Consider the following 26,526-nt stretch of genomic DNA (forward strand, 5'->3'; position numbering starts at 1 on the left):
CGGTGGTGAGCTACTTGCGAGGACCCCAGCTGCTCTGGTGCAGTCTGACGGAAGCGTGGCTGCCAATGGCTCCTCCGACCACCACCACCACCTGTGACACCTGTGCTGTTTATACAGGGTCTCCACAAAAACATTCTAAACCAATGAAAATATATTGCTCAAGATGGCGTCCATAGATTCCCTATCAAGGATATTTTCTTTTCTTTTCAGTCTTACAGCCATTTACACCTAATACACTTTATGATCTCTTCTTTGAAGGATGAACTGTTTTTGGTCACAGTTAACTTGTGATGCCAATCAACTGGACGTTTCCACAACTAACTGCTGATGGTGGTGATATATTCTATTTCTTACCTGCCAATCAGATTGATGGGCCTTGCTGGATAAGGTGTTAAGGTGTTCTAAGTGTCCTGCAATGTCACCTGACATAACTGCTTGTGACTTTTTATCTTTATAGAGCAAAGTATATCGAGTAATGCAGGTTCCTCCCACATTCCCCAAAACGATAACATATTAGGAGAATTAAAGACTGTTGGTGGGAATGTGGATGTGAATGGTTAGCAACCAGTCCAGGATGAACCTCACCTCTTTACCAAAGTCTGTTGACATGAATAGATGGATATTATTGTACTTGTATGACTGTTAAGAATGTCATAAAGTGTGATGCGTGAACTTGACAATGCTTCAGCAATGCTCCCTCTGTATGTTACACACATAGACCCCAAGTGGTGCTGCAGCATCTGCTCTTTTGCCCTGAATGTTTTTGCTGGAAGCCATTTTTTTCTTCATTCTGTGTCATCAATTCCACCCTGTGTTTTGATATAGGACAGACATTTATTTTAGGCCTTATTATTATTATTATTATATAATTATGATTATGATACTACAAACATATTTGTACACTTCTTCTGATTAATACAGTCAGTCCCTTTAAAAAATGAGATCCCACTGATGCTGTGGAAGCTCTCAGCAGACCACGGCTTGCGTTGTAAAATGTGATTACAAAAATGTTAGGACAAGCCGACGAGAACTGCTGAGACTTATTTGGGGTAAATCACAGGCACCTTAAATGTTGGCAGTTGTGTGACGACTCCCATTTAACATGAGTTTGAATGTGATTGCTTAATTCTGAACACAGCCACATCCCAATTTATAAGAGAGCATGTGTACTTGTGCAACCATGTTATGTCAGTTGTCGAATTTTACTTCCCCTCTCTAAAATACTGCTTACCTGCAGCCGCCTCGGAGTTCGGCTCAGGGTTGGCTGCGAGCGCGCAACACTGAAATGTGACTGGTTTCATGTTGTATTTTTGGGGAATGTATGTCCATTAAAAATTTGACAGGGGTGATCAACTTACCTGAGGACTTGGTGACAATGGTGACGTGACGACCGCGGTGGCGTGTCACACATAATCCATAGTGCTTTTTTTTCCCCTTAATTGTACTGTATGTATAATTTTGCTGATGGGTACCCTTTTTTGGCTTGAGCACCTGCCCCAAAAAATGTCTGCGCACATGCCTGGTTACAGTGCATGGGTTATTTTTTATTGTATTTTTTTTTTTTTTTTTATACTTGCTTGAGGGCTAAGAATGTTAAAATGTTACTTCAACTTTGTCCATTGTGATGGGGACCGTTTGAGCCTGGATCCTGACTGGATTGTGTTCAATCTCAGTCGTCCCACTGTACATCATAATTAAATGTCAATATGTACTTAGTCATAATGCTGCTGATGATTAAACAGAAAAAAAAAAGCATCACCTACTGTAAATAACCAATCAGGTCTGCATGCTGTCTCTAATTAGGTTTTATTCCAGTGTGTTTAAACCCAAGCATATAGTAGATATTGTATGAGTGTTAATGTTAGAAATTGACAGTATTAGCTAGATATTTTGCCCTACTGTTCCTTGCAGAATTGTTTGAATTCAGCAAAAATTGAGGGTTTTCGAGCATGAACGGGCTTTTAAAAGTCATGCCACTGCATTTCAATCGGATTCAAGTCTGGCCAAGTCAAGCCCAAAACCATTACACTACCACCACCATGTTTGACGACACTTTCTAAAAAGCTCAACTTTCATTTCGTCAGTTCATATAATATTCTCCCAGAATTATTCAGATATTTGTTTGCAAAAGTAAGATGGGCCTTTATGTTCTTTTGGTCAGCAGTGGTTTTGGCCTAGGAAGTCTGCCATGGATGCCATTTTTGCTCAGTCTCTTCCTTATTGTTGTGTCATGAACACTGACCCTTTCCAGACTGATCAATGTCATTATTTTATTTCTCAACTGTTCTGGAATTTCTTTGGATCGGGCCATTTTGTTGCAGATTTTTTAGATCTTTTGTCTGACTTGATTTTGTCGGGACAGATTATTTTTAAGTGATTTCTTGACTGAACAGCTCTGGAGGTAATCAGGCTTGGGTGTGATTAGTGTAAATTAACCAAAAATTGTTATTAGTCGCAATTAATTCATGATTTAACTAGAGGGGTAATTACGTTTTCACACAGGGCAAGGTAACTTTAAATAGCCCCCCCCGCCCCCTCTCCTTATTAAATGAAACCACCATTAAAAAACAGCATTTCAAGTGCACTTGGGTTATACTGTATCTGTCTGATATTAACATTTGTTTGATGAGCTTAAACATTAAAGTGGTGAAACTATGCAAACATATAAGGATTTGAGAATGGGGCCAATACTTTTTCACGGCACTGTACTGATTTATATTCATCCAATGTGCCTTTCATTTTTCATCTCGTTAGTCAGACACTTAATGCATTTACACGGCCAATATTTAAACCAGATTCAGTCACAGCTTTCTGACATTGTGTGACTGTATTTGCTGGGATTATTTATAAATTTGTATAAACGTTTGGTCACAGACACCTGTCCCATCTATTACTATTAACAATACGACAGATGGCAGACATACTGTATATACTATTAGAATAAAACCTATTCTTGCTCTATAGAATCTTTTGTGAATGAAGCATAGTGTGATAATAGATTAGAGCACAAAAACAAATATTTTGTTTTGTCTATGCTGTGTATAAGCATTAAGCCGCATTAAAGGGCAGCCATGTTAAATGAATACAAATACAATGTTAAGCCATAATGGGAGAAAAAGGGATTTCTGACATTAGTCCTCATTTACTTGGGCTCGTCATTTGGTGTACTTTGGGCGCCATCTACTGGCTCAATAAGGAAAGCATTTTTTGAAAACTACTGTACAGTAATTGAAAATGATCTTCGCTAGTGCAATAATTCAGTCGGTTTTATGCACACGTTCTAGTATCTGTCAACCAGAATTAATAATTCATGGGATTTCCATGTTATAGTTGTATGCAATAATTGGATACAGTATGATATAGCACAGGATACAGTATGATACAGCATTTATATTTAATGTTGGAATACAACTGAGCATACATTGTTACTTTAAAAAAAAAAATAATCTGAAGAAGTAGGATTATTTGCATTCTATTCTTTCCTGCACACAGTATGAACTTGTTGCATGAGTGGGGAAAGTATTGAACAACCGGCAAAAGGATGAAAGTGAATAGATTACTGGATTTAAATTTAAAAAAAAAACATTACTCAATAAATCCATTATCATAATGAGCAGAATTCATTAATGATGTCGACCGAAAACTATTTAGAAAGAAAAACATACACCTGCTTTTTCGTCGTGTGCAGTTTGTGACCCAAAGGCAGTGGCAGGGTGCGCGTTCACGAAGCGGCCGTGCGCGTCCCCGTCCCCGGGCTCCCTCACCACGCCTGCGCACAGAAATACAAGATGGCGGAGAGTGCGGAACTGAAGGTAAGGCGCAGCCTGAATTCGCGATGGTTTTCCTCGGTTGCCGAGCGTTCACTTGTCAAGTCGCTCGTGGCTCTGCCGCTTTACGCGTCCATGTGCTGAGATGTGGTCACGTTGGACGTTTCTGACATAAACAGTCAACAACTTTATGGAGTGCACGAGCGAGCGTGTTATGTTGATATGGGGACTCGCGGGTTTGGCTGAACTGGACGGACCCCGAGCGGGCATATGATAAACATTCAGTCAGCTCAATGTTTCGCGTTCAAACAGCACGCCGTAAGCTGACGTCGCCGGGGTTAAAATGCGCCTTTAGGACGCAGCCTTGCAGGGAAACGGTGTCGGCCAGCGAGCGATTTGTGTCGCCGACTGCCTGTCACACTGTCGAAGCTGACAGCGGCGTTCGCGGGTGTCTGTGCGCGGTTCACGTTTAAAAACCACGCGGCCCACACTCACTGTTTAGTTCACATTTGTTTGCACAGGCCGAGCTCACTTGATTAGCTGTCACGTTCATATCTGACGCGCACTTGACCTGTTGATGACGAGCGCGGTGCTTTGGCCCCTTCCGAACCGTTAGGCACGTCAATTTAAGACGCATCTCCCTACCGTGTGCCCTTATTTAAGAGTTGGAAACGTAACGAAGTGCAGGTACTCCCTTGCTCCACTTAAGTTGATTTTTCACGAATCTCTAATTTACTTGAGTATTTACTTTTACTACCTATATTTCAAAACGGATTCCTTACTTTAACAAAATGGGCTTATTAGGTTTTTTTTTTTTTTTTTTTTTTTTTTTTTTTCTTCCCATCCACGGTTCTTGATTGGTTTAACTTTTTGGGGTATTGTAATGCAGAAAAAAAACAGTCACAGAGGAACGTGAACCAGGGAGCATTAATGACAAACTCGGAGAAGCAAGATATTCTCCATCCGTGGGCTAATTTAAGAGAAATGTTTTTGCTTCCAAGCTGGATTTGTTAAAAATGAATTGTCTTGTGCCAGCCTAAAATTCTCCATCTAATCTGAATACTGGTAAGGTGCATAGTTTTTTTTCTTCATTTTTAGCGTTTTTGGGTACTCTTGTTTGCAAAGCTCTGGGAACATCTTTTGACAGCATAAAAGTCAAGACAACACTCGGGTAAAGGTACATTATTCAAGTTTTCAAACTGTTAGTGATATTTATATGTAGCCTCATTTCAGGTAAGTTTTTTTCCCCCTTTCTTTTCATTGTGCCAAGTCATAAAAAGAAAATAATTGACAGTAAACATTATTTTTTACTTTTGTACTTAAGTACAATTTAGTCTTTAGTAGAGTTGAATAAGTTCTTCTACTTTTGCCAGTGTTTTGTATTTATTTTTATTTTTAATTTTTTTTTTAACACATCTCTAGTTCAACTTAGATACAGAGTGTTCGTACTGCTTCCACATCTGCTGTTTGCAAACACCGAGGGCAGCGTTGGAACCTTTCTAGCAGGTATTGATCTGAGTTTTTGTCTATTTATAGACACTACCCTGGTGTGTTTCCACTAGCTGTTGTGGTCTATTGGTCTACAGTAGAGGACAGGAGCAGGGTACCTTTTCAGTAGCTTTGACTGGCATACTAAGATGGATGAGGAAAAAAAAAAAAAAGAATATTTATCAATCAAACCAATGGAGCCCGGTCTTAAGCATGCCTTCCTCACATTTCTGAGGTTCTTGGCTCTGGCCACCGTCCTGTGTGGAGTTTATCAGTTTATAGTATAGGCCTTAGTAGGGTAGGGCATCGTTTGAATTAGAGCGATTCCGGTTGCTCATTTCGATTCCAATTCCAAAAGATTCTCTACTTAGATTATTTTAGGGGGCTGTGTCAAAAAAGTTTGCATGGTTTAAATAAAGGGTGTCCAAATAATGAATATCCATTTTCTTAGCAGCCCGCAGCATAGACTAAAATAAACATTTGACTGGGGGTTCTTTATAACCAGTATCAATATCCATCCAGCCGTTTTCTTTACGGCTTATCGTCAGTAGGGTCGCGGGCTGCCGGAGCCTCTCCCAGCTATCTTCGGGCGGGAGGAGGGGTACACCCTGAACTGGTTGCCAGCCAATCCCAGGGCACATAGAAACAAACAACCATTCGCACTCACATCCACACCTATGGGCAATTTAGAGTCTTCAATCAACCTACCATGCATGTTTTTTGGACGTGGGAGGAAACCGAGTGCCCGGAGAAAACCCACGCAGGCACGCGGAGAACATGCAAACTCCACACAGGTGGGGCCGGGATTTGAATCCCGGTACCCAGAACTGTGAGGTAGATGTGCTAACCAGTCGGCCTGGTGTGTGTGGAACTAACCCAATTGACTTTACATTTATTAATTGTTGCAGCTAAAAGTTAAATATAGAATTGTTAAAATAATTTACGACTGTTTTAACACGTCAATTGTTTTATATGTGGAAATTTTGACTTCTTGTTTTAAGCTTGTAGCATTTTATTTTGAAGCACTGGAACTCAACATTTCGGCGCGAAAAGTAACATCACACAAGCACCAAATGTTTTTTTTTTTTTTTTTTAAATGGATGGAACCAAATTCTCTAAAACGTTTCCTTACCCACCGATGAGGCACAAGGTTGGCGTTTGTGATACTGTGAACGTTTGTGAATTTTGCCCCAATTCATTGTGATGTAAAGTTGCTACGGTGAAGTTTTAGTTCTTTAAGCTTTTTTTTCTGTCATCGGCTCTTACGTTGGTTTGATCACTAAAATAGACGCTAAGAACCATCAGTGCAAAAGTGCAATCAACCGTTTACCTTGTTATCTGTCTCAATGTTGGCATAGATGTATTTTATTGTTTCACTCACCCAATTGACTGAGAGTTTACTTCACTGAAGCGCCGCGAATTGCAGGCTGAAGCTTGGAGCGGGAGGGGCGCGTCAGACGCTACACATATGAAAGCCTCCTGCACAATATAATCATATTCCAAGTGTCACACTGAGGCGACTGATCATTCATTAATTTTAACAAAGTTAAGAAACACTTGTTCGCTGCCGTTGGGCACAAGCACATCTTCGTCTGTGTTCTTCTTTGTTGGTTTTTGCCACTTCTTCTTCCGGGCCGGCGGACTAGGCATCGAAACTGGGAACCGAAATTTTTAAATGTGAACGATTCGGAGAGAACCGGACCGTTTGGTTCCAATCGATTCTCGATGTACAACCCCAGGCCTTTGGTGTGATGATTGAGTCTCTAATAAATTAGTTACTGGTTTCCTCTCTGCTTGAGGAGATGTTTGTTTTAGTTATTATATTTCAAGGCTTTGAGGATGTGACGTGCTTGTCAGTGTTTCATAGTTTGCTGGAGTACTAAGAAAGAAAGCTTAAAGCTAACTGATTTGCTCTGCACAGGTAGGTATTTTTTTATGCTGTATAAATTATCATTAAATATCAACAGGGTTCTTGAAATGAGAGGTAATCCGTGAAAGTCTAAAGGAGATTGTTTTGTAGCGCGCTGATAAGAAACTTATCTGTGGCTGAGTGGTGGAAATCCTTTGTAGTTGCTTTTTAGTCATTAGTAGTTGGACCAAAGACATAACCACATTGAAATGTACTGTAACCATTAAGATGTTGCTCTTTGTTCTGGCACTGTTGATTTGATGATTTTTATTACATCTTTATTTATAGAGTACAATGAAAAGGTTTTTGCCTCTTCTCAAATAATTTTTTTTTTTTGCGTAGTTTCCCCACTTTAATGTGAAATATTATCAAACAAATCTAATTATCATACAACGATAACCGAAATAAACATAAAATGCAGATTTTAAATGGTGATTTTATTTATTAAGGAAAAAAGTCTATTCCAAGCAACCGGGCCCTGTGTTAAAAGGTAATTGCCCCCCTTGTCAAATCATGAATTAACTGTGGCCAATCACATTTAATGAAAAGCTGAGTTCATTTTTCACTGACCAAACCCAAGCCTGATTACCTCCAGACCTGTTCAACCACGAAATCACTTAAATAGAGCCTGTCTAACAAAATTAAGTCGGCTAAAAGATCCAAAAATGCTGCAAAAAATGGCACGATCCAAATAAATTTAAGAGCAGATGAGAAATAAAGTATTTGACATCTATCAGTCTGGAAAGGGTTACAAAGCCATTTCTAAAGCTTTAGGAATCCAAAGAACCACATGGGAAAAAAATTGAGAAAACCTGGAATAGTGACGAACCCGCCCAGGAGTGGCCAGCCTTCAAAGATTACCCCAAGAGCACAGCGACGACACATCGAGGAGGTCACAAAGGACACCATCTGAAGAACTACAGAACAAAAAATGTTTGGAGTGGCCTATTCAAAGTCCAGACTTGAACCAGATTGAAATGCTGTGGCATGACTTTAAAAAGGGCGTTCATGCTTGAGAATCCTCCAATGTTGCTGAATTAAAACAATTGTGCAAGGAAGAGTGGGCCAAAATATCTCCACAGAGATGTGAAAGACTCATGGCCAATTATTGAAAACGCTTGATTTAAGTTGTTGCTGCTGAGGGTGTGGCCTAACCAGTTAGTAGGTTTCGGGGGCAGTTACTTTTTTTTACACAGGACCAAGTAGAGTTGAATAGTTATTTTTCCTTCATAAATAAAATCACCTTTAAAAACAGCATTTTGTTTACTTGGGTTATAGTTATCTGATAATTACATTTGTTTGATCATCTTTCACATTAAATTGGAGAAACTATGCAAAAAAAAAAAAAAAAAGAATTTGCAAAGAGGGCAAACACTTATTCACAGCACTGTCGCTGAGAGGTCAGTGTCGAAGGTATAGCAACAACTACAAAATATAAACCTCATCTACGTTTGGGCTTCACACGGCACTTGACATGGGACTATTGAAACACATGTACAGTAAAACCTCCAAGGTCAAACACCAGCAGTTCTAGTAATAGTAATAATTCGATATCACAATATTTTGCAACAACAGTTATAGTATCAGGATTCAGTGAGTGTGCCAAAATCAATTTATTGGAAGGAACACATCTATGATGACTCACAATAGTTGACAGAGATGTCATCACCTTGCACATGAAGCATACGAAATGTTAATTGAATGTGAAGATGCCCATATGTCCAATGTTTTTTTAGGAGCAAGAAAAAAAAAGGATTTAACAGCTGTTTGATGAAAACAAAACAGACATAAATGTCTTATAATGGGAAAGACTTATACATTACAAAATAAAAATTTAGATATGCTGTGAGATTCACATTATATTAAAAGGTCAAAATCATTTTAACGCATGACAGTGGACAGCTATAATATTGATATTTGACCTGCTTGTATTAATACTAGGCGGGTCGCTGCAAGTAACCCATGGTATGGTCTGTACCTCGTTTTTTGGGCCAAGGTCCAGTACACTGTTTTGTGCATAAAGAGAACTTGTTTCTCTCTCTCAAAATCATCTCTTTATTTTGCTTGTCAGCAAAAACTGCATTTTGTAGTGTATTGAACAATGCAACTGACTTAAAGTTAACTGTTATTTACTAGGCTTTACACGATCAGGATTTTTGGGACTGATCAGCGAGTTTAAAAAAAAAACAAAAAAAAAAAACATCACTGATCCAATCACAAGATGGAAGAATGTCTATTAAAATGACTTGTTCATTTACTGTATATACTTTACTGTATTCTGAGTATCTTCAAAAGTGTTCTCTCGTGTCTAGTGAGCTCGTTTATTCTCATCAGTCAGGTAAAACCAACATTACAACATGACAGAAATAAAGGGTGCTAACTTAGTGTAATTTAATTACTTTAGTGTAATTGAATTACTTCACACACACCAAAACTTTACAGCATAAGTCGACACCGGCTGGCTTACGTACAACCGTTAGTGCTAGCACGAGCTTGCTAAGCTACATATTGTTTTGTTGCCTGCTTGCGAGCGGTATCGTCTTAAAAGTATGAGAACATACCTCAACCACTCCTCAAAAGAACGTAAACTCCCGAATACCGGTGACCACCACACGTTTTTCCCCATTTTGTTCTTATTATACGCCATAAAATGTATAATCGCCATGGTAACGAGTGTATGTAGTTGCGTTTGAGTTGACAAGATAAAGCCCCGTGATCGTGAAAGATGGGATGCAAAGATTCTATTGCAGTAATCTGACATAGTGCAATCGTGAAGGACCAAATTTGTTTTGTAGTCTGACCCAGGCATTACGTGTTGTCTGTCTGAGACGTGTTCAGTCCCACACCACTGACGTTTAAAAAAAAAACAAACAAAAAAAAAAACTTTATTGGCTGTCAGATATTTACAGTAGTACGTCAAAAGATGCGTGACAAGGCTAAAAATAAACTAGCTTTTGGATTTAAATATACTGAACACAATGGCGACGCAGAGTACATGTCTTTTGTGGAGCCAATCAATGAGGTCATTGATCGAATCAGTGAATTATGACAGCATGAAATGCTAATTATCGGCCGATACCGATCAACCTGATCAGATCAGTGTAAAGTCTATTATTTACCAACTGTTTGGAATGGCAAACTGCCGCTTCATTCTTGACTAATTGTGTACATGTGACAATACACTAGTATAAAATAACTACGCACGAGGGATGGAAGGTTTTTTGAAAACCGTCAAAATGGTTACATTTGACTGTTTCGGTTTGGTCCGTATGTGTTCCGTTCGGTTCATAAAATGTGCGACTCTTTTTCTTTACTCATTTACCAATGAGGCGACAGTGTCAAGCCACAGCACAGTAGCAAGTTAGCCAAGATGACAGTGGGGGACACGTCAACTGCGTCATGTCCTCCAGCGATGCAGCAGCTAATCATATTGTAGCGGGGTGCGTCACCAGAGATCTAGCGTTTGAGAGTCCAGATAAAGACCAGGGAGAAGCAGTAAGCTTACAATGGTACTTCCGGGCCTTTATTTCTCCAATGCAAGATCTCTGGTTCCGCCGCTTGGCTGCCCCAAAGTGTGACGTCGTGTCCCAATCATAGCTGTCTGCGCCGACGACCCTCTTTCCCACGCAGATAGCGGCGGCTCAAGCAACGAGTTTTTCAAAGTACCATAGAAGTGATATCGCTATAATGTTCGTGACTGATTGAGGTGTTTTGATTAACACAGAAACTTTGCTTTAACCGAGGATATGAAATGCTAGCATGTAGCGAGCTAGCCTTTAAAAAGTGGGAGGCTGCAGGCATAAACACAAACTGTTGTAATTCATACACTGTTTAACTTATTTGGATGTTAATACCCTCAAATTAAAGCTTAAAGTCTGCAGTTAATGCATATCTTGTTAATTTCAAATCCATTGTGGTGGTGTTTTAGCCAAAGAGAATTGTGTTCATGTCCCAATATTTATGGACCTGCCTTCAAGCATATATCACTGCTGCTAGTAGCATGAAGATGAAGCGTGAACTTTATGCCGAGCTCATTCATGTATACTCAGTACACCTTTGTTGAGCCAAGGCACCAATTTTACATTTGAAAAATCTCACGGTTAACCACCAAACCAAAATATCATAAAGTGTATGAATACTGAAAATGTGTCTAGTTTAGTCACAAATTTACTTTACTCAGGCTTGGGCATCGTTTGAATTTGAACAATTCTGGTTCCAAACGATTCTCGATTCTGATTCTTTCACGGGGCTGGGTCAAAAAAGTTTGCATGGTTTAAATAAAGGGTGTCCAAATTAGGAACATCCGTTTTCTTAGAAGCCCGCAGTATAGACTAAAATGAACATTTGACTCTGCATTCTTTATAACTCGTATCAATTAGGCTTTCCACGATCAGCATTTTTGGGGCCGATCACCGAGTTTAAAAAAACAATAACCGATCACCGATCTGATCACAAGATTGAGGAATGTGTCTATTTAAATGCCCTGTTCATTTACTGTATATACTTGTGTACTTAATTGCTTAAAAAATATATATTTACAATAAATATTGTATCTTTGTTCCTCTATGTATGCCAGTGAGGCATAGTGACAGACAGAACAAATGAATCAGAATCATCTTTATTTGCCAAGTATGTCCAAAACACACGAGGAATTTGTCTCCGGTAGTTGGAGCTGCTCTAGTACAACAGACAGTCAATTTACAGAACAATGGTCTTCTATTAGATGTCAGGAAGTACATACAGTAATTAATGCATCCACTTTTTGTGACATTTTTGTTTGTTGGTGTTCCGTGAGATTTTTCAATTGTAAAATATATTCCTTGGTTCCATAAAGGTTGGAAATCACTGCTCTAGTCAGATCGTGTATTCAAATCAGTCAGGTCAAACCAACATTACATGACAGAAATAATGGGTGCTAACTTACTGTAATTAAATTAGTTTATTTTTAATTAAATGACTTCACCCACACCGAAACTTTAGAGCATGATTGGACAGAACGCCGGCATGTTTACGTCCAACCGTTCGTGCTACTGCTAGCTTGCTAGGCTACATAACATTTTATTGCCTGCTTATGAGCCGTATCGTATTACAAGTACGTGAACATACCTCAAGCAAGCCTTAAACGAACGTCCTCTCCTGTCCTGAGCACCGGTGAGCACACCAACGCACATTTGTCCCCATTTTGTCCTTATAATACAAAGTCAACGCGCTCCACTCTTGTTGTTGTCGCCACGGTAACGAGTGTATCCGGTCGCATTTGAGTTGACAAGATAAAACCCAATGATCGTAAAAAACGGGATGCGTGGTATCGGAATACAAGATTTTATTGCAGTAGTCTGACAGTGCAATCGTGAAAGAGCAAATTTGTCTTTGTAGTCTGATCCGGGCATTACGTGTCTCCTCTCTCCCACGTGTTGTTTTTCCCCACACCACCGACGTGTTTTTTTTTTTAATAACTTCATTGGCTGTCAGATATTTACAGTACTACGTCAAAAGACGCGTGACAAGGCTAAAAATAAACTAACTTTTAAATTCAAATATACTGTGTACGCGGCGATGCGGAGTAAATGTCTTTTGCAGAGCTGATCAATGACGTCATTGATCGGCTAATTAATTATTGTTTCAGCTAAAAGTTAAATATAGCTTTGTTAAAATGGTTATTTGGGACTGATTCATCACATTCCATGGTTTATATGTGCAAGTTTTAACATGACTTCCTGTTTTAAGCTTGTGGCCTTTTATTTTGAAGGGTATGCACCGGAACTCAGAATTTTGACATGAAAAGTAACTTCACAGGACACCGGTGAATTATCTTTTTTAATGGATCGAACCAAATGCTATAAAACTCTGGTTCCTTTCCAGATTTTCACAGATGAGGCACAAGATTAGCGTTTGTGATACTGTGAGACAACGTTTGTGAATTTTGCCCCAATTCATTGTAATGTAAAGTTGCTACGGTGAAGTTTTAGCCCAATGTTAACTCATTCACCGCCAGCCGTTTCCTGAGCAGGGAACCCCTAGACTGCCCGGCAATTTCGAGCAATTTGGCAGATTTTTTTTCAAGCCCCACAGAATATTATGTGCTATGATGAAGTAAACAACAAAACCACCAAATGAAAGATCAGACTCTTCTTTCATCAGAAAAAAAAAAGTTTATCTAACTTATAGTAATCAGCAGTCAAATATAAGATACTTTCAGCCAAATCTGTTTCTGGAAGAAAAAAACGGAGAAAACAGCCTTTTTGTGAAAGCAGGCATAAAGCAGAACAATGACTTTGAGACCAATATTTTGTTTTCCTTTCTGAAAATCTCAAACATCTGAACATAAAACAACACAGAGAAAGTACTTTTGACAGAAAAATAATTTAGTATAACTGTGTACAGAATTTACATTAGACAAAAATGCAAATGAGCTTCCACACTTGCACTTTTTCCCTCCAAATTCTCCTCCTCTACCTCTTTGCTCAATATTCCAGGGTTTTATTACCTTACGCATAAAACTTAGCAGAATTTTATCCACATGGATTTTATTCTTCTGTTGGCAGTGAATGGGATCTTGTGTGGTTGTCATTCTCCTAGAAACCAGTCATTACTTCTGCTCGAAGCACAACCTGTGCAGTTTAGAAATAAAACTATTACTATAAAAGTACACTGTTGAAATTGCTGACGTGGAGGAAAAAAAGCTTTCAATTACCTTTTTTTTCAATTACCTGCACTGCGTACTGGAATGGGAGTCGAACATCTGCTGGATGCATAACCTGTAAGTTTTAAAAAATACATACGATTACTCGAGAATACCTTTTATTGATGACGTGTTTTGGAAGGGTAAAAAAAACATAACTTTTCTTCGTCACAATTGTAAAATACGTTCGACTCGCGGTTGTTGAATTCCTGCAAGATGGACGAAATGGAAAATTCACATCAGTACTGACAACAGATCTTGCATTGTAATGTGAACTATTGGATTGAAGGAGCGTGTTTGCTCGCTAAATGTAGCTAACGCGAGCTGCAAACGAGTTACCTTCGTCAGTCTTCATCGGAGGAAGCTCAGCTGGCTATCCAGAAACTCATCTGACGATTTCGGATCCCATTTATTCAAATCCTGGTCGGCAGACGATCAGCCAGCAAGCGGCCGAGAGCATCTCGCCATATGTATGGGCCGGCATTTTGCGAGATCGCTTTGCTCGGAGCGTAATCTTTTATTACCCGCATGATCTAAGGCGTCATTCCTGTTGGTTGCAGGAATATTTTTATTGCCTTGGCGCAATAAATTTCTGGTACCGAAAGCTTTCTTTTTAATTTAATTTATTTATTATTTTTTTTAAAGATTTTTTTCAATTTGTCTTCTCTCTTTTTTCCGCCATTGTTTCTCTTCTCATTGTCTGTTGCATCCCGCCTCTTCCTCCTTCTTCAATCTGAGGAAGGGACGTTCACCTCAAGGCATTGTTGCCCTCAACAGGGTGCCATTTCTCAGAGTCTTGACGATCACACACAAACTTCACAAGACCCTACCCCACCCATCCCTGTTAAAACGCCGCCATTGACGTCTTTAGACTGCATTGGCAGGGAATAGATAGATTCTTAATGACATCTTTAGACAGCATTGGCAGGGAATGAGTTCAGCTTCTTTTTTTCTTAATGACATCTTTAGACAGCATTGGCAGGGAATGTGTTCAGCTTCTTTTTTTTTTTTGTCATCGGCACTTACGTTGGTTTGAAGACTAAAATAAACGCTAAAAACCATCAGTGCAAAAGTGCAAGCAACTGTTTACCTTGTTAGCTGTCTCAATGTTGGCATAGATGTATTTTATTGTTTCACTCACCCAGTTGACTTCACTGAAGCTCCATGCGGTGTAGGCTGAGGCTCGGAGCGCGTCAGATGGTACACATCGTGAAAGCCTCCTTTGCACGATATAATCTGATTCCAAGTGTTGCAATGAGGCGAATGGTCAATCATTTTAACCAAGTTAAACACACCGTTGGGCACAAGCACGTCATTGTACGTGTTCTTCTTCGTTGGTTAACGCCGCTTCTTCGTTACTTTTCATTTGCTTCTTCACGGCTGGAGGACTTGACATTGAAACTGAGAACCGAAATTTTTAAATTTGAACGGTTCCTGGAGAACTGGAACGTTCGTTCCGGGAGAACCGGAACCTTAGTCCCGGTTCTAATCGGTTCTCCATGCCCAACCCTAGCAACTCCAGAGTTGAAGAAAGTCCCACCCCTCTCAAGAGGATTGGTACCAGAGCCCAAGCAGTGTGTCGAGGAGACTATTCTGAACTTCTTGACCTCGCACACCAGCTCAGGCTCGTTCCCTGCCAGAGAGGTGACATTACACAACCCTAGAGCCAGTTTCTGTAGCTGGGGATTGGATAGCCAAGGTCCCCGCCTTCGGCCAGCTCACACTGCCCTCTCCCACAGGTGGTGAGCCCACGGGAAGGGGGACGCACGTTACCCTTTTGGGCTCTGCCCGGCAGGACCCCGTGGGTGCAGGCCCGGCCACTAGGCGCTCACCTTTGAGCCCCACCTGCAGGCCTGGCTCCAGAGGGGGCCCCCGGTGACACGCATCCGGGTTTTGTCCATTTATTTTGTTTCTCATAGGGGTTTTTGTCTGGTCCCTCACCTAGGACTTGTTTGCCATGGGTGACCCTACCAGGGACGTGAAGCCCCAGACAACTTAGCGCCTAGGATCATTGGGACACACAAACCCTCCACCACGATAAGGTGACGGCTCAAGGAGGGGGATTTAAAACCAATAAAATAAAAAAATTATAAGGGCAGGCCTTATTTTTCATGATTTTAGAGGAATTGAAAAAACTATTTATTGTGATTTATATATATATATATATATATATATATAATATATATATAACATATATAATATATATATATATAATATATATATAATATATATATATATAATATATATATATATATATATGTTTATATTATAGCTATATAAGCTATATTAAATAGCTTGTCCTTGTGGTGTATTCAATTAAATATAGGTCGAACATGATTTGCAAATCATTGTATTCTGTTTTTATTTATGTTTAACACAACGTCCCAACTTCATTGGAATTGGGGTTGTACTTTATTGAAGTATTTAACAATGTACTCACGTTATGTTTTGATCAATCCTCATCCACAAATCCATCAAAGTCCTTATCTTCTGTATCCGAAATGAACAGGTGGGCAAGTTCTCAATCAAACACGGCAGGTTCGAGTCAGTCTTGTTGCCGTGCGAAAGCTCGAATAAGCATCCACCATCCAGTCACAAATTGTGGTGTAACTCGCCCGGCGCTGCCTCCTTGTCTTAGTAAAGCTGTGTTCGCCATCTGTCATCCATGGCTCCCACGCCGCTCACTTCACTTTGAACGCCATGATTACACGGATGTCCAGCGGTTCGTCAAGCCTCCGAGTTATTGCACTCAGTCGAATGATGACTGTAGAGACGCTTCTCCCGGCTGTTCTTTGGTCATTAATCCATTGCTCAAGTTGGTCTTCCAACTCGGGCCACCTCGCCTTGTTTCCGCGTTTTGTTTTTCTTTTTTTTCCGCGGAAACTCAGCTTCGTCTTCTTGACTTGGCGAAGATCATTTTCCTGCTTCCTCCACTTGCGAACCATGGATTCGTTGATCTTGAATTCTCTCGCGGCTGCTCGGTCCCCATGTTTTTCCATGTAACTTACAGCTTGCAGTTTAAACTGTGCTTGGTAAGCGTGTCTCTTCATAGGTGACATTTTCGGGGATCCTTAGCCAAACCGATGTTGTTTTGCACAATGCACACCCTGGAAGTGCTCCCAGTCAGTCAAGCGGTTAAAAAAAAAAAAAAAAAAAAAAACCCGGCGCGGGGGGGGCTGTGCGTCTTCCTTTACGCACTCTCCCCTGTCCTCAGCCACGTCCGCTTGTCCTCTGTGTAAGGAAAGTCGAGCGGAGCGCTCATCACACAACAACATTTATAGATGTTGGAACTCGGTGCACACATAAGGCGCGCCGCATTATAAGGCGCCTCGGGGCATTCATTTTGGATAAAATTTCAGACTTTTAAGTGCGCCTTATGGTCGTGAAAATACGGTACTTGAGTGGTGTAAATACATGTTTTACTGTGTGAAGCAAATTTATTTTTGCCTTGTACTCTTCAGTCTTCCAGATTGCTTATTTTTTGTCACCTTTTTCATGCCTTTGGTGTTTGCATGTCTGAAATTATGACAGAAATAATGGGTGCTAACTTACTGTAATTAAATTACTTCACACACACCGAAACATTCGAGCATGATTCGACACAACGCCGGCATGTTTACATACAACCGTTAGTGCGAGCACTAGCTTGCTCGGCTGCATAACGTTTTGTTGCCTGCTTGCGAGTGGTATCGTATTAAAAGTATGTGAACATACCTCAAGCAATCCTTGAATACAAGTCCTTTCCTTAGCATCGGTGCCACCAGCATAAATTTTTTCCCCCATTTTGTTCTTGTAATGCACACAACACGATGCATTGTTGTTGTCATCTCCATGGAAATGTGTGTAGCCGGTCGCATTTGAGTTGACAAGATAAAGCCCAGTGATTGTAAAAGACGGGATGTGGTGGTATTGGAATACAAGATTTTATTGCAGTAGTCTGACATAGTGCAATCGTGAAAGACCAAATTTGTCTTGTAGTCTGTTCCAGGCATGACGTGTTGTCTGTCACAGACGTGTTATCTGTCCCACACTGGTGACATGTTTTATTTTTTTTAAATAACTTATTGGCGGTCAGATATTTACAGTACTACGTCAAAAGACACGCGACAAGGCTGAAAATAAACTAGCTGTTGGATTCAAATATACTGTACACGATGGCGACGCGCAGTAAATGTCTTTTGCTGAGCTAATCAATTACGTCAGAGATCGGATTGGCGATTTATGACATTAAAGCTGATAAGTATTAAATGCTAATTATCGGACGATACCGATCAAGCCGATCAGATCGGTGTAAAGTTTACTCTCCACTGTTGGTCCTTAGCTCTTGGACAACTCTTCTGATTATTCTTTGCACACACCTGTCTGGAATCTTGCGAGGAGCACCTGATTAAGGAAAATATATGGTGGTATGATTGGCTTTCCACTTACGTATTATGGCCCCAAATGTGCTCACTGGAACATTCCGAAGCTTATATATCTGCCTGTAACCAATGCCATCGTTATATTTTGCAACAATTAGTTTGCGATGGTCTTGAGACAGCTCTTTGCTCTTACCCATCATGAAATATGCTCTTACCCATCATGAAATACCTTTTTGGAGGCCATCAATTAGTACTGAACCAACTGATATTCATTTGCACTGACAAGGGGCTGGATTGCTGTTTGATTATTGATAGATTTTAGGTGTTGTCTTGGCTTTCCATGCCTTTTTGCACCTCCCTTTCTTCGTATTCAATAGTTTTGCCCTGTGTCATTTCACATTATTACACACAACTTAATTTCTGATCTTATTTTTTCTACTTTCTTTGAATGGATGGATTACTTGGGTTGTTCCCACCATCTGATGACATTTTCATGTCAATAGCACCTTTGGAAATATATTTAGTGAGAAAAATGGTGACGTTTTATATTAGACTTTACACCGATCTGATCGGCCTAATCGGTATCGGCCAATATTTAGCATTTTATGCTGTCGATTGACTTTTCTTATCCCCTGGTCACATATTCCATTTTCATTTGGAAAGTCAAAAAAACTCTTGCCACTGCTTGAACCATTTGTACAACCAAATGCCACACAATAAACCATCGTGAAATCGCTAAATCATACGACAATAAATATACAAGGCAACAACAGCATGGAACAATAACACACAACGCCGAATGACCAGGCTGTTTAGCTAGTGTTACGTCACAGCGCCGGATGGCGCCGAAGACCGGAAGGCGCTAGATGCAAAAAGCAGAAGGCAAATTCTGAATCATATTTATCGATTTAACTGCTGTATATCTGCTATATAATCACTTCGAAATGGCAGATGTAGTATGTAAAGGGGTTCTAGAGCAGTGATTGTCAACCAGTGTGCCGGGGCACATTAGTGAGCGCTCTTCAGGTGTGCCGTGGGAAATTATAAAAGTTTACTTAATTGCTCCCAAAAAACTCTTTACAAGAAATAATGCATCTTTGTTCATCTATTTTTGCCAGTGAGGCATCGTGACAGAACAAATTTATGGTCTTCTATTAGATGGCAGGAAGTGCATTCAGTAATTAATGTATCCACTTTTTGTGAGATTTTCCAATTGTAATATATGTGCCTTGGCTCCAGGTTGGAAATAACTGTTCTAGAGTTAGCAATCATTTTTTTTAACGTCTAGGTCCTCTGACCTTGAAACATCCTAAAGCCTCGTTTTTCTATTTTATTTTTATTTTTTTTAAATTGTTCACGACATGCCAAACTGCTGCTTCTTGTGACGTGACTTGATTCGAGTTCAGTGCCACAATACAGTGCTCATATCTAAAGATTTTCGGGCAAACGACGGTTAAACCCGTAAGATGCGTCACTCGTATGTCAAGGCACCCATTTAAATGATTTTCTTTACAGATAATGTGGAAATTTGTGCTTCCTCTTAGAACAATCTCCTTTTTGACAAAACATGCATGTAAATACAATCCTCCCAAAAATGAATTCTTTAAATTATAAACAATTTATTTTTATTTTAATAAAATCCATCCATCCATCCATTTTCCGTACACTAGAGGAGTTGGAAAAGTCCCAAAATTAACCAACTCGGTAAGTTGTCAACACTGACTCCTTTTGTAAACTAGCTCCTCTCTTATTGCAGCCATGTTAAGAGTCAGTCCTTGTGCCAGGTGGGAATGCTGTTTGAACTACAGAAGCTGCTGAAAAAACAAACAAACCTAAAATGTATTAATTTCCTCGTCTTAATTTAATTATTGTAGTTTGTAACTTTGTTTTATGATTTACATGACAGTTTGTTGAAAACAAAATAAATAAATTGTGAAAACCACTTTTTTTGCTGTGGTTTTGCCATAGTGCAGTGATGGATAACGTGTATGAGAGTGTAGTAGTCACCAAAGTCTGGTGTCATGATCAGTTCACTGGTTTTTTTAAGCCAGTTGGTGGGGGGTTCTAATCAGAGTTGAGGCTACTCCAACCTCCTCCTGCTCTAAGAGGAAGTCTCTGAAAAGGGTTTAACAATCGTTCAAGCAGCTGAAGATGTACATGCTGTGTGTTCTCTGTTTACATTCACGTGACATGGATTTTACATTACAATGCAACACTCACCACTTTCCATGTTGGACTTGAAGTGCCACTGGAATGGGTCACTGTCAGGCATTTGTTTAGAAATTTGAAATTCCAATATCTTGACAACACTAGTCTTGATAATAATGTCCTCTGTCCTCCGTTAAGACAAAACAAAGAGTACATGAAGTGTAAAAAATTACTATTTTCCTACCTAAAATAAAAAATTATTTGACCTTTCCCTTGGCAGCAGCTGTAGATGCAGTGAAAATTGAACCAGTTTTCACACCACACCAACAGAAGAGCTGTTGTCAACCAGAGAAAAGCTTGACATAGTCTTAAAGACGCGGCGCTCTCGTTTATGTTGCAGGCTCAAAGAATTTGCTTCAGTAAAATCATTGTACGTTACTAATGCCTAAATGTATTTTGATTACTTGTTTTGTTTGGCAGCCACAATTTTAAGATTGTGCTATGTATCTTTAGTAATCCAAAAAGGAAAATAATCTCATACCAAGGAATATCAGTAAAGAAAAAGTCCATGTGATATGGCCATAAATAAAATCTCAGCTATCCAATTCTTGATTTTAAATTTGTTTTCCTCCTTCGCTTATACAAAGCCAAATCAAGTTTTTCTTTTTGTTTGTTTACCCTCTGAGATTAGCTTTATTTCTCCTGATACCAAACAAGCTTTTAAGTTTTTTTTTTTTTTTTTTTTCAAGCATTTGCTTGCACAGAAATATTTTTTTGTTAAGAAAAATTGTGCTTTTGTCATAACATGTATTTAAACACTGTATGGAACTCCTGTACTGTATGTAACTCCTTATTAACTTAAGATTTAGAATTATCATGTTAGCATGATAAAATGAAACGTAAAACTTCAACGGCTCAGCAAGTGCATGTGTCTGTATCAAAATGTTAAAGCCGCACCCCCTAAAGCTCTCACACAATTGTCTCATGTATAGGCAGGGCAAGGCGATCTCAGCAAAATATTTGCGGCTTGGAAGCACATACCTCGGGTTAAAATTAATTGCCCAGCCCTATTTGGACTTTTAATATAAATGTTTCTAATTTTCTGTAAAAGGACACTAGCAAGTTTATTTGGACAGCCCTTAATCACAAAATAAAAATGTCTGTTATACAGTATACCCACAATCTGAATCTCCAAGATGATCATGGCGTAAGACAGGAACAAATAAGAAATGTTTTTAGCTGTTATGAGTTTGTCCAATTATATTTGAGATTATCAAAGTGCTTGCTGGACACTGTTCAAAGGTCCCATATTTTGGCTATTTAGACCTCCATAGAGGCGGCACGGTGGACGACTGGTTAGAGCGTCAGCCTCACAGTTCTGAGGACCCGGGTTCAATCCCCGGCCCCGCCTGTGTGGAGTTTGCATGTTCTCCCCGTGCCTGCGTGGGTTTTCTCCAGGCACTCCGGTTTCCTCCCACATCCCAAAAACATGCATTAATTGAAGACTCTACATTGCCCGTAGGTGTGACTGTGCGTGCGAATGGTTGTTTGTTTGTATGTGCCCTGCGATTGGCTGGCAACCAGTTCAGGGTGTACCCCGCCTCCTGCCCGATGACAGCTGGGATAGGCTCCAGCACGCCCGCGACCCTAGTGAGGAGAAGCGGCTCAGAAAATGGATGGATGGATGGATGGATGTTTACTGAGGCACCATATAGCCAGTATAACATCTCAAATAGTAGAAAAAGTTGGTTTGGTAAAATACAGGACTTTTAAACCAAACAGCTGCGGCATGATTGTAACAGGTGAAACAAATCGTTTTGTCATTGTTGAACCTTTTTACATTGCTGTGTGAATTCATAATAATACGAAGTACATTGGTATAACTTTACCATACTCTCAAATGTGTCCTTTTGCCGTTTAATTGAGTTTCAAAGGAGTCCCGGCCTGCCTCAGCTGCTTTGAACTGTCGTCTCTCTTCTCTCCAGTAGCAACATGGCAATACAAATAAGCATCTGTCCTCTGGCAACTTATAGGAGGAGACAGTCTATTTGTAGAGCCTGTGGCTAGGTTAATCCCTAATGATACAGGCCCTCTGCTCTGCTCTCCTACCTGTTCTCTTGTCTCCTCTGCCTGTGTGCGCATGCTTAGCATTCACACTGGGGTGAGACTCAAGACCGACCTCATTATTCAATTTAATTACGATTCAGAGGGCTACAATTCGATTACCGATTATGGAGGGATATTCAATGAATTTGTATTTTTTCTATATATTCTTGTCCTTCCTTTCTGCTTTTAAACCCATATTTGTAATGACCCATATTTCCATGTATAAAAGGCATTAGATACATGCTGTTATCTTTTATTCAAACAAATTGTAAGGCATATTAATTAGAATGTAACATTTGCCAACATATATTCTTTATTTTAAAAATCCAGTGATGTTTCAATCCGGGATATGCGCAACCTACTTCCGCATTCGGCAAAACGGCTAAAAGCACTTCCTCCTCGTTTGGGTGAATGGCGAAGGGGACTGTGACATAACACCGGGGGGAAATTTAAACATCAACATTTTTTTTTTTTTTTTTTTTTTAAATAACACAAGCTGTCACCACAGAGCCACGAAAGATGACAATAGACGATATTTAGGCTTCAATTGTGTTTACATACTGTAGTTTATGTCATATTTGTATGAATAAATGATACACGTATTTAACTTTTGTCTGAAAACACCACCAATAAAGGAAACAAAATTTTAGCTCTAGGGCTTCACCATTCACCCTGCGTGGAAGGAAGTGCTTCGACATGTTTTTCCAAATGCCGAAGTTGGTTGCGCTTGCACATATACACCGTTACTCTGTTTTCATTAATATCATAGAGTGCAAGGTTGCAACTGGGGTTGGACATATAGAACTGATTGGAACCGGGACTAACGTTCCGGTTCTCCCGGAATCGTTCAAATGTAGACATTTCTGTCCTGGGTGGCACACTGGTTAGCACATCAGAACTTAGTTCTGGGGACCCGGGTTCAAATCCTGGCCTCGCCTGTGTGGAGTTTGCATGTTCTCCCCGTGGGTTTTGTCTGGGTACTGCATGGTAGGTTGATTGAAGACTCTAAATTACCTGTAGGTGTGAATGTGAGTGCAAATGGTTGTTTGTTTATATTTGCCCCTGCGATTGGCTGGCAAGCAGTTCAGGTTGTGACTTTCTTCAAAGTCAGAGGTTTACATACATTCAATTAGTACCGTAATTTCTCTTGTATAATGCTCCCCCAAGTATAATACACACCCCTAATGTTGACCCCAAAGTTCACCTCCTACCCAAGTTCCCTTCTACCCATGTATAATGCATTTTCACAATGCATGATTTTGCTTCTACCCACATGATCAAAACACAAAGTATCTGTATTTTATTAGTTTTTTCAAATAATTATTGTGAAGTTAAGCACTTTATTTGAACACATACTTTATTTTTATTTACTTGCTCTTATTTTGAAATTCACAGCCCTACTTTTATTTAGTAAATGAGAAAAGACACAGTTGTGCTCATGCGTTTGATTACCCAGGCCGAATTTGTAAGATGGGTACAATTCTTTCAAGAAAACATGAAGGACTAGGCTAAACACATTTACTTTTAATGGGATTCAAAGTAAACTGTCAAGCATTATCATCAAACAAAACATAACCATACGAAAATTAATGATGGTTGTTGTTCAGTCACCAGTCATATTTATTTAAAAAAATAAAATAAAAAATAAAAATTTCACACATTCTGCCAGGGTATGTAAACTTATGAGCACAACTGTACATATTATGCAGTCATACGTACCCTTGTCATATTGGAATGAAAGTGTAGGCTGCACCTTTTTCATAACCAATAGGTGTCGGTGGATATCCTTCTACAAGCCTCTGACAATAGTTGGCAGGAATTGGCAAAATAAACTCAGGTTGGGAAACCTTCAAAATAAAGTTCCCCGACCCAATCGAGTCTGTGCTTCAACCGACCATCGCCATTTAAGTATGGTGTCCCAGGTTCGAGGCGGCGGTTGGTTGAAACCTAGACTCGATCGAGTCGGGGAACTTTTTATTTTGAAGGTTTCCCGACCCGATCAACTGTTAAGACACAACACGCCAGGAAGCAGTGACAGTGACTCTGACGAAGGCTGGAATGACAGGCGAAATTGTCAGCAAGATAAGAGATTCCTCTTAATAACCCCCCGCCCCCCACCCCAGCTGGTGTCTTGAGGTGTTGCTTCAGTATTTCCTCATAATGTTCTTTCCTCATGATGCTATGTATTTTGTGAAGTGCACCAGTTCCTCCTGCAGCAAACAAAATTCTACATGATGCTGCCAACCCGTATTTCACAATTCGGGTTGTGTTCTGGGGCGGCACGGTAGACGACTGGTTAGAGCGTCAGCCTCACAGTTCTGAGGACCAGGGTTCAAACCCCAGCCCCGCCTGTGTGGAGTTTGCATGTCCTCCCCGTGCCTGCGTGGGTTTTCTCCGGGCACTCCGGTTTCCTCCCACATCCCAAAAACATGCATTAATTGGAGACTCTAAATTGCCCGTAGGTGTGAATGTGACTGCGAATGGTTGTTTGTTTGTATGTGCCCTGCGATTGGCTGGCAACCAGTTCAGGGTGTACCCCGCCTTCTGCCCGATGATAGCTGGGATAGGCTCCAGCATGCCCGCGACCCTAGTGAGGAGAAGCGGCTCAGAAAATGGATGGATGGATGAGATTGTGTTCTCAGACTTGTAAGCTTTGGCCTTTTCCTTCCACTTTTTATACGGATGTCGTGATCCAACATTTCCCCTTCCGATCCGATATCGCAGCCTTGAGTTTTGGCCGATACCGGTACGATCCGATATCGGCAATAATCATACATACTTTACTTATTTTGTAGTATGGAATGTTAGAAAAGGCTTGATCCAGTGATATTACTCATATTACTCATATTTTATGTGTGAATAGATTAAATAAAAAATAGGTTATTTTTCATGGTTTTCTATCAATGACAAATGCAAATTATCCTTTTAAAATGCAAATTACAATTAAAGTTCAATTCAGTTGTTTTTTTACTGTCAGTACCTGATGGGAACAGCATTTGCTTTCTCCATATACACATACATATTTGAACTTCTTGATGCAACTGGGGTTTAGTTTTATTGACAATATTGTGGCAGTTCGGAATCATATAGTGAGTCTTGAGGTGCTTAGCTGTCTCTGTGTGTATGTGCCGCGAGTTCAATGCTAATTTTCATTAGCTCGTCAATGGTGTTTTTCATTCAATGTGTGTTAGCCTTTGTGTGTGTTAGAATTTCGCGATGTATTTTATTATTTTTGTCTAGTTTTACAGTAAACCTCAACTGTAGTGACAGTAAACAGCTTTAAGCAAGCCAGATTCACTCTTACTCCTTGCTACTATGGTAGCACATTAACATGTTGTTGTGATCACGTGGACATGCCGTTCGGGCGCTGTTGAATAGAATTTATGCAGCGTGGCATGGATTGGTCTGCTTGTATACGAGTGGTAAAATCGGAGATTTTAGATGCAGTCCTATCTGATCCTGTTTTTTTTTTTTTTTTTTTTTTTGCCGACATCGGACCGGTCTTTGTCCCTGTGTGTATTTGCAAGCACTCTTACCAGGTTCAGCCAGCATTTTCACAAGGTCTTTTGGTTTAGTTCTTGGGTTTATATATGCAAATTTTGGTCCAAAGCACGTTCCTCCAGAACCCGTCTCCTTCCTGAGTGATTTGATAGCTGGACATTCCCATGGTGTTTATACTTGCGTATAATTGTTTTAACAGATGAACATGGCACCTTCAGGCATCTGGAATGGATGAAGCAGACTTGTGCAAGTCCACAATTTTCTTCCTTATATCTTTGCTGATTTCCTTTGACCTTTGCATGATGTTACACAAAGAAGCAGTGTTTTCATTGTGTCTGCAAATACATCCACAGGTGTGCCTCTGCTTAACTCAACTGTTGTCATTAATCAGAGGCTTCCATAGATATGACATCATCATCTGGGTTTTCCCATATTGTTTAAAGACAGTAATTAGGGCTGCACGGTATATTGTTTGAGCATCGTCATCGCGATGTACGTCTGTGCGGTAGTCACATCGCAGGGTCCGCTACGATATTAGTGTGCTGTAAATACACTGAATCAATT

The 26,526-nt window shown here is 40.0% G+C and overlaps 1 protein-coding gene across 1 annotated transcript in view; it reads left to right on the forward strand.

Annotated features, from left to right (window-relative positions):
• The first annotated feature begins 3,705 nt into the window (after positions 1 to 3,705).
• The window catches only part of LOC133471078 (E3 SUMO-protein ligase PIAS1-like), a 120,329-nt gene continuing 97,508 nt past the window's right edge, over positions 3,706 to 26,526 (forward strand). The window contains exon 1 of the mRNA XM_061760273.1: positions 3,706 to 3,812. Within this exon, the coding sequence (XP_061616257.1) occupies positions 3,789 to 3,812 (24 nt within the window). The 5' untranslated portion in view covers positions 3,706 to 3,788. The remainder of the gene's footprint in view (positions 3,813 to 26,526) is intronic.

The sequence above is a fragment of the Phyllopteryx taeniolatus genome, chromosome 2 (genome assembly GCF_024500385.1).
Source record: "Phyllopteryx taeniolatus isolate TA_2022b chromosome 2, UOR_Ptae_1.2, whole genome shotgun sequence".
NCBI lineage: Eukaryota > Metazoa > Chordata > Actinopteri > Syngnathiformes > Syngnathidae > Phyllopteryx > Phyllopteryx taeniolatus.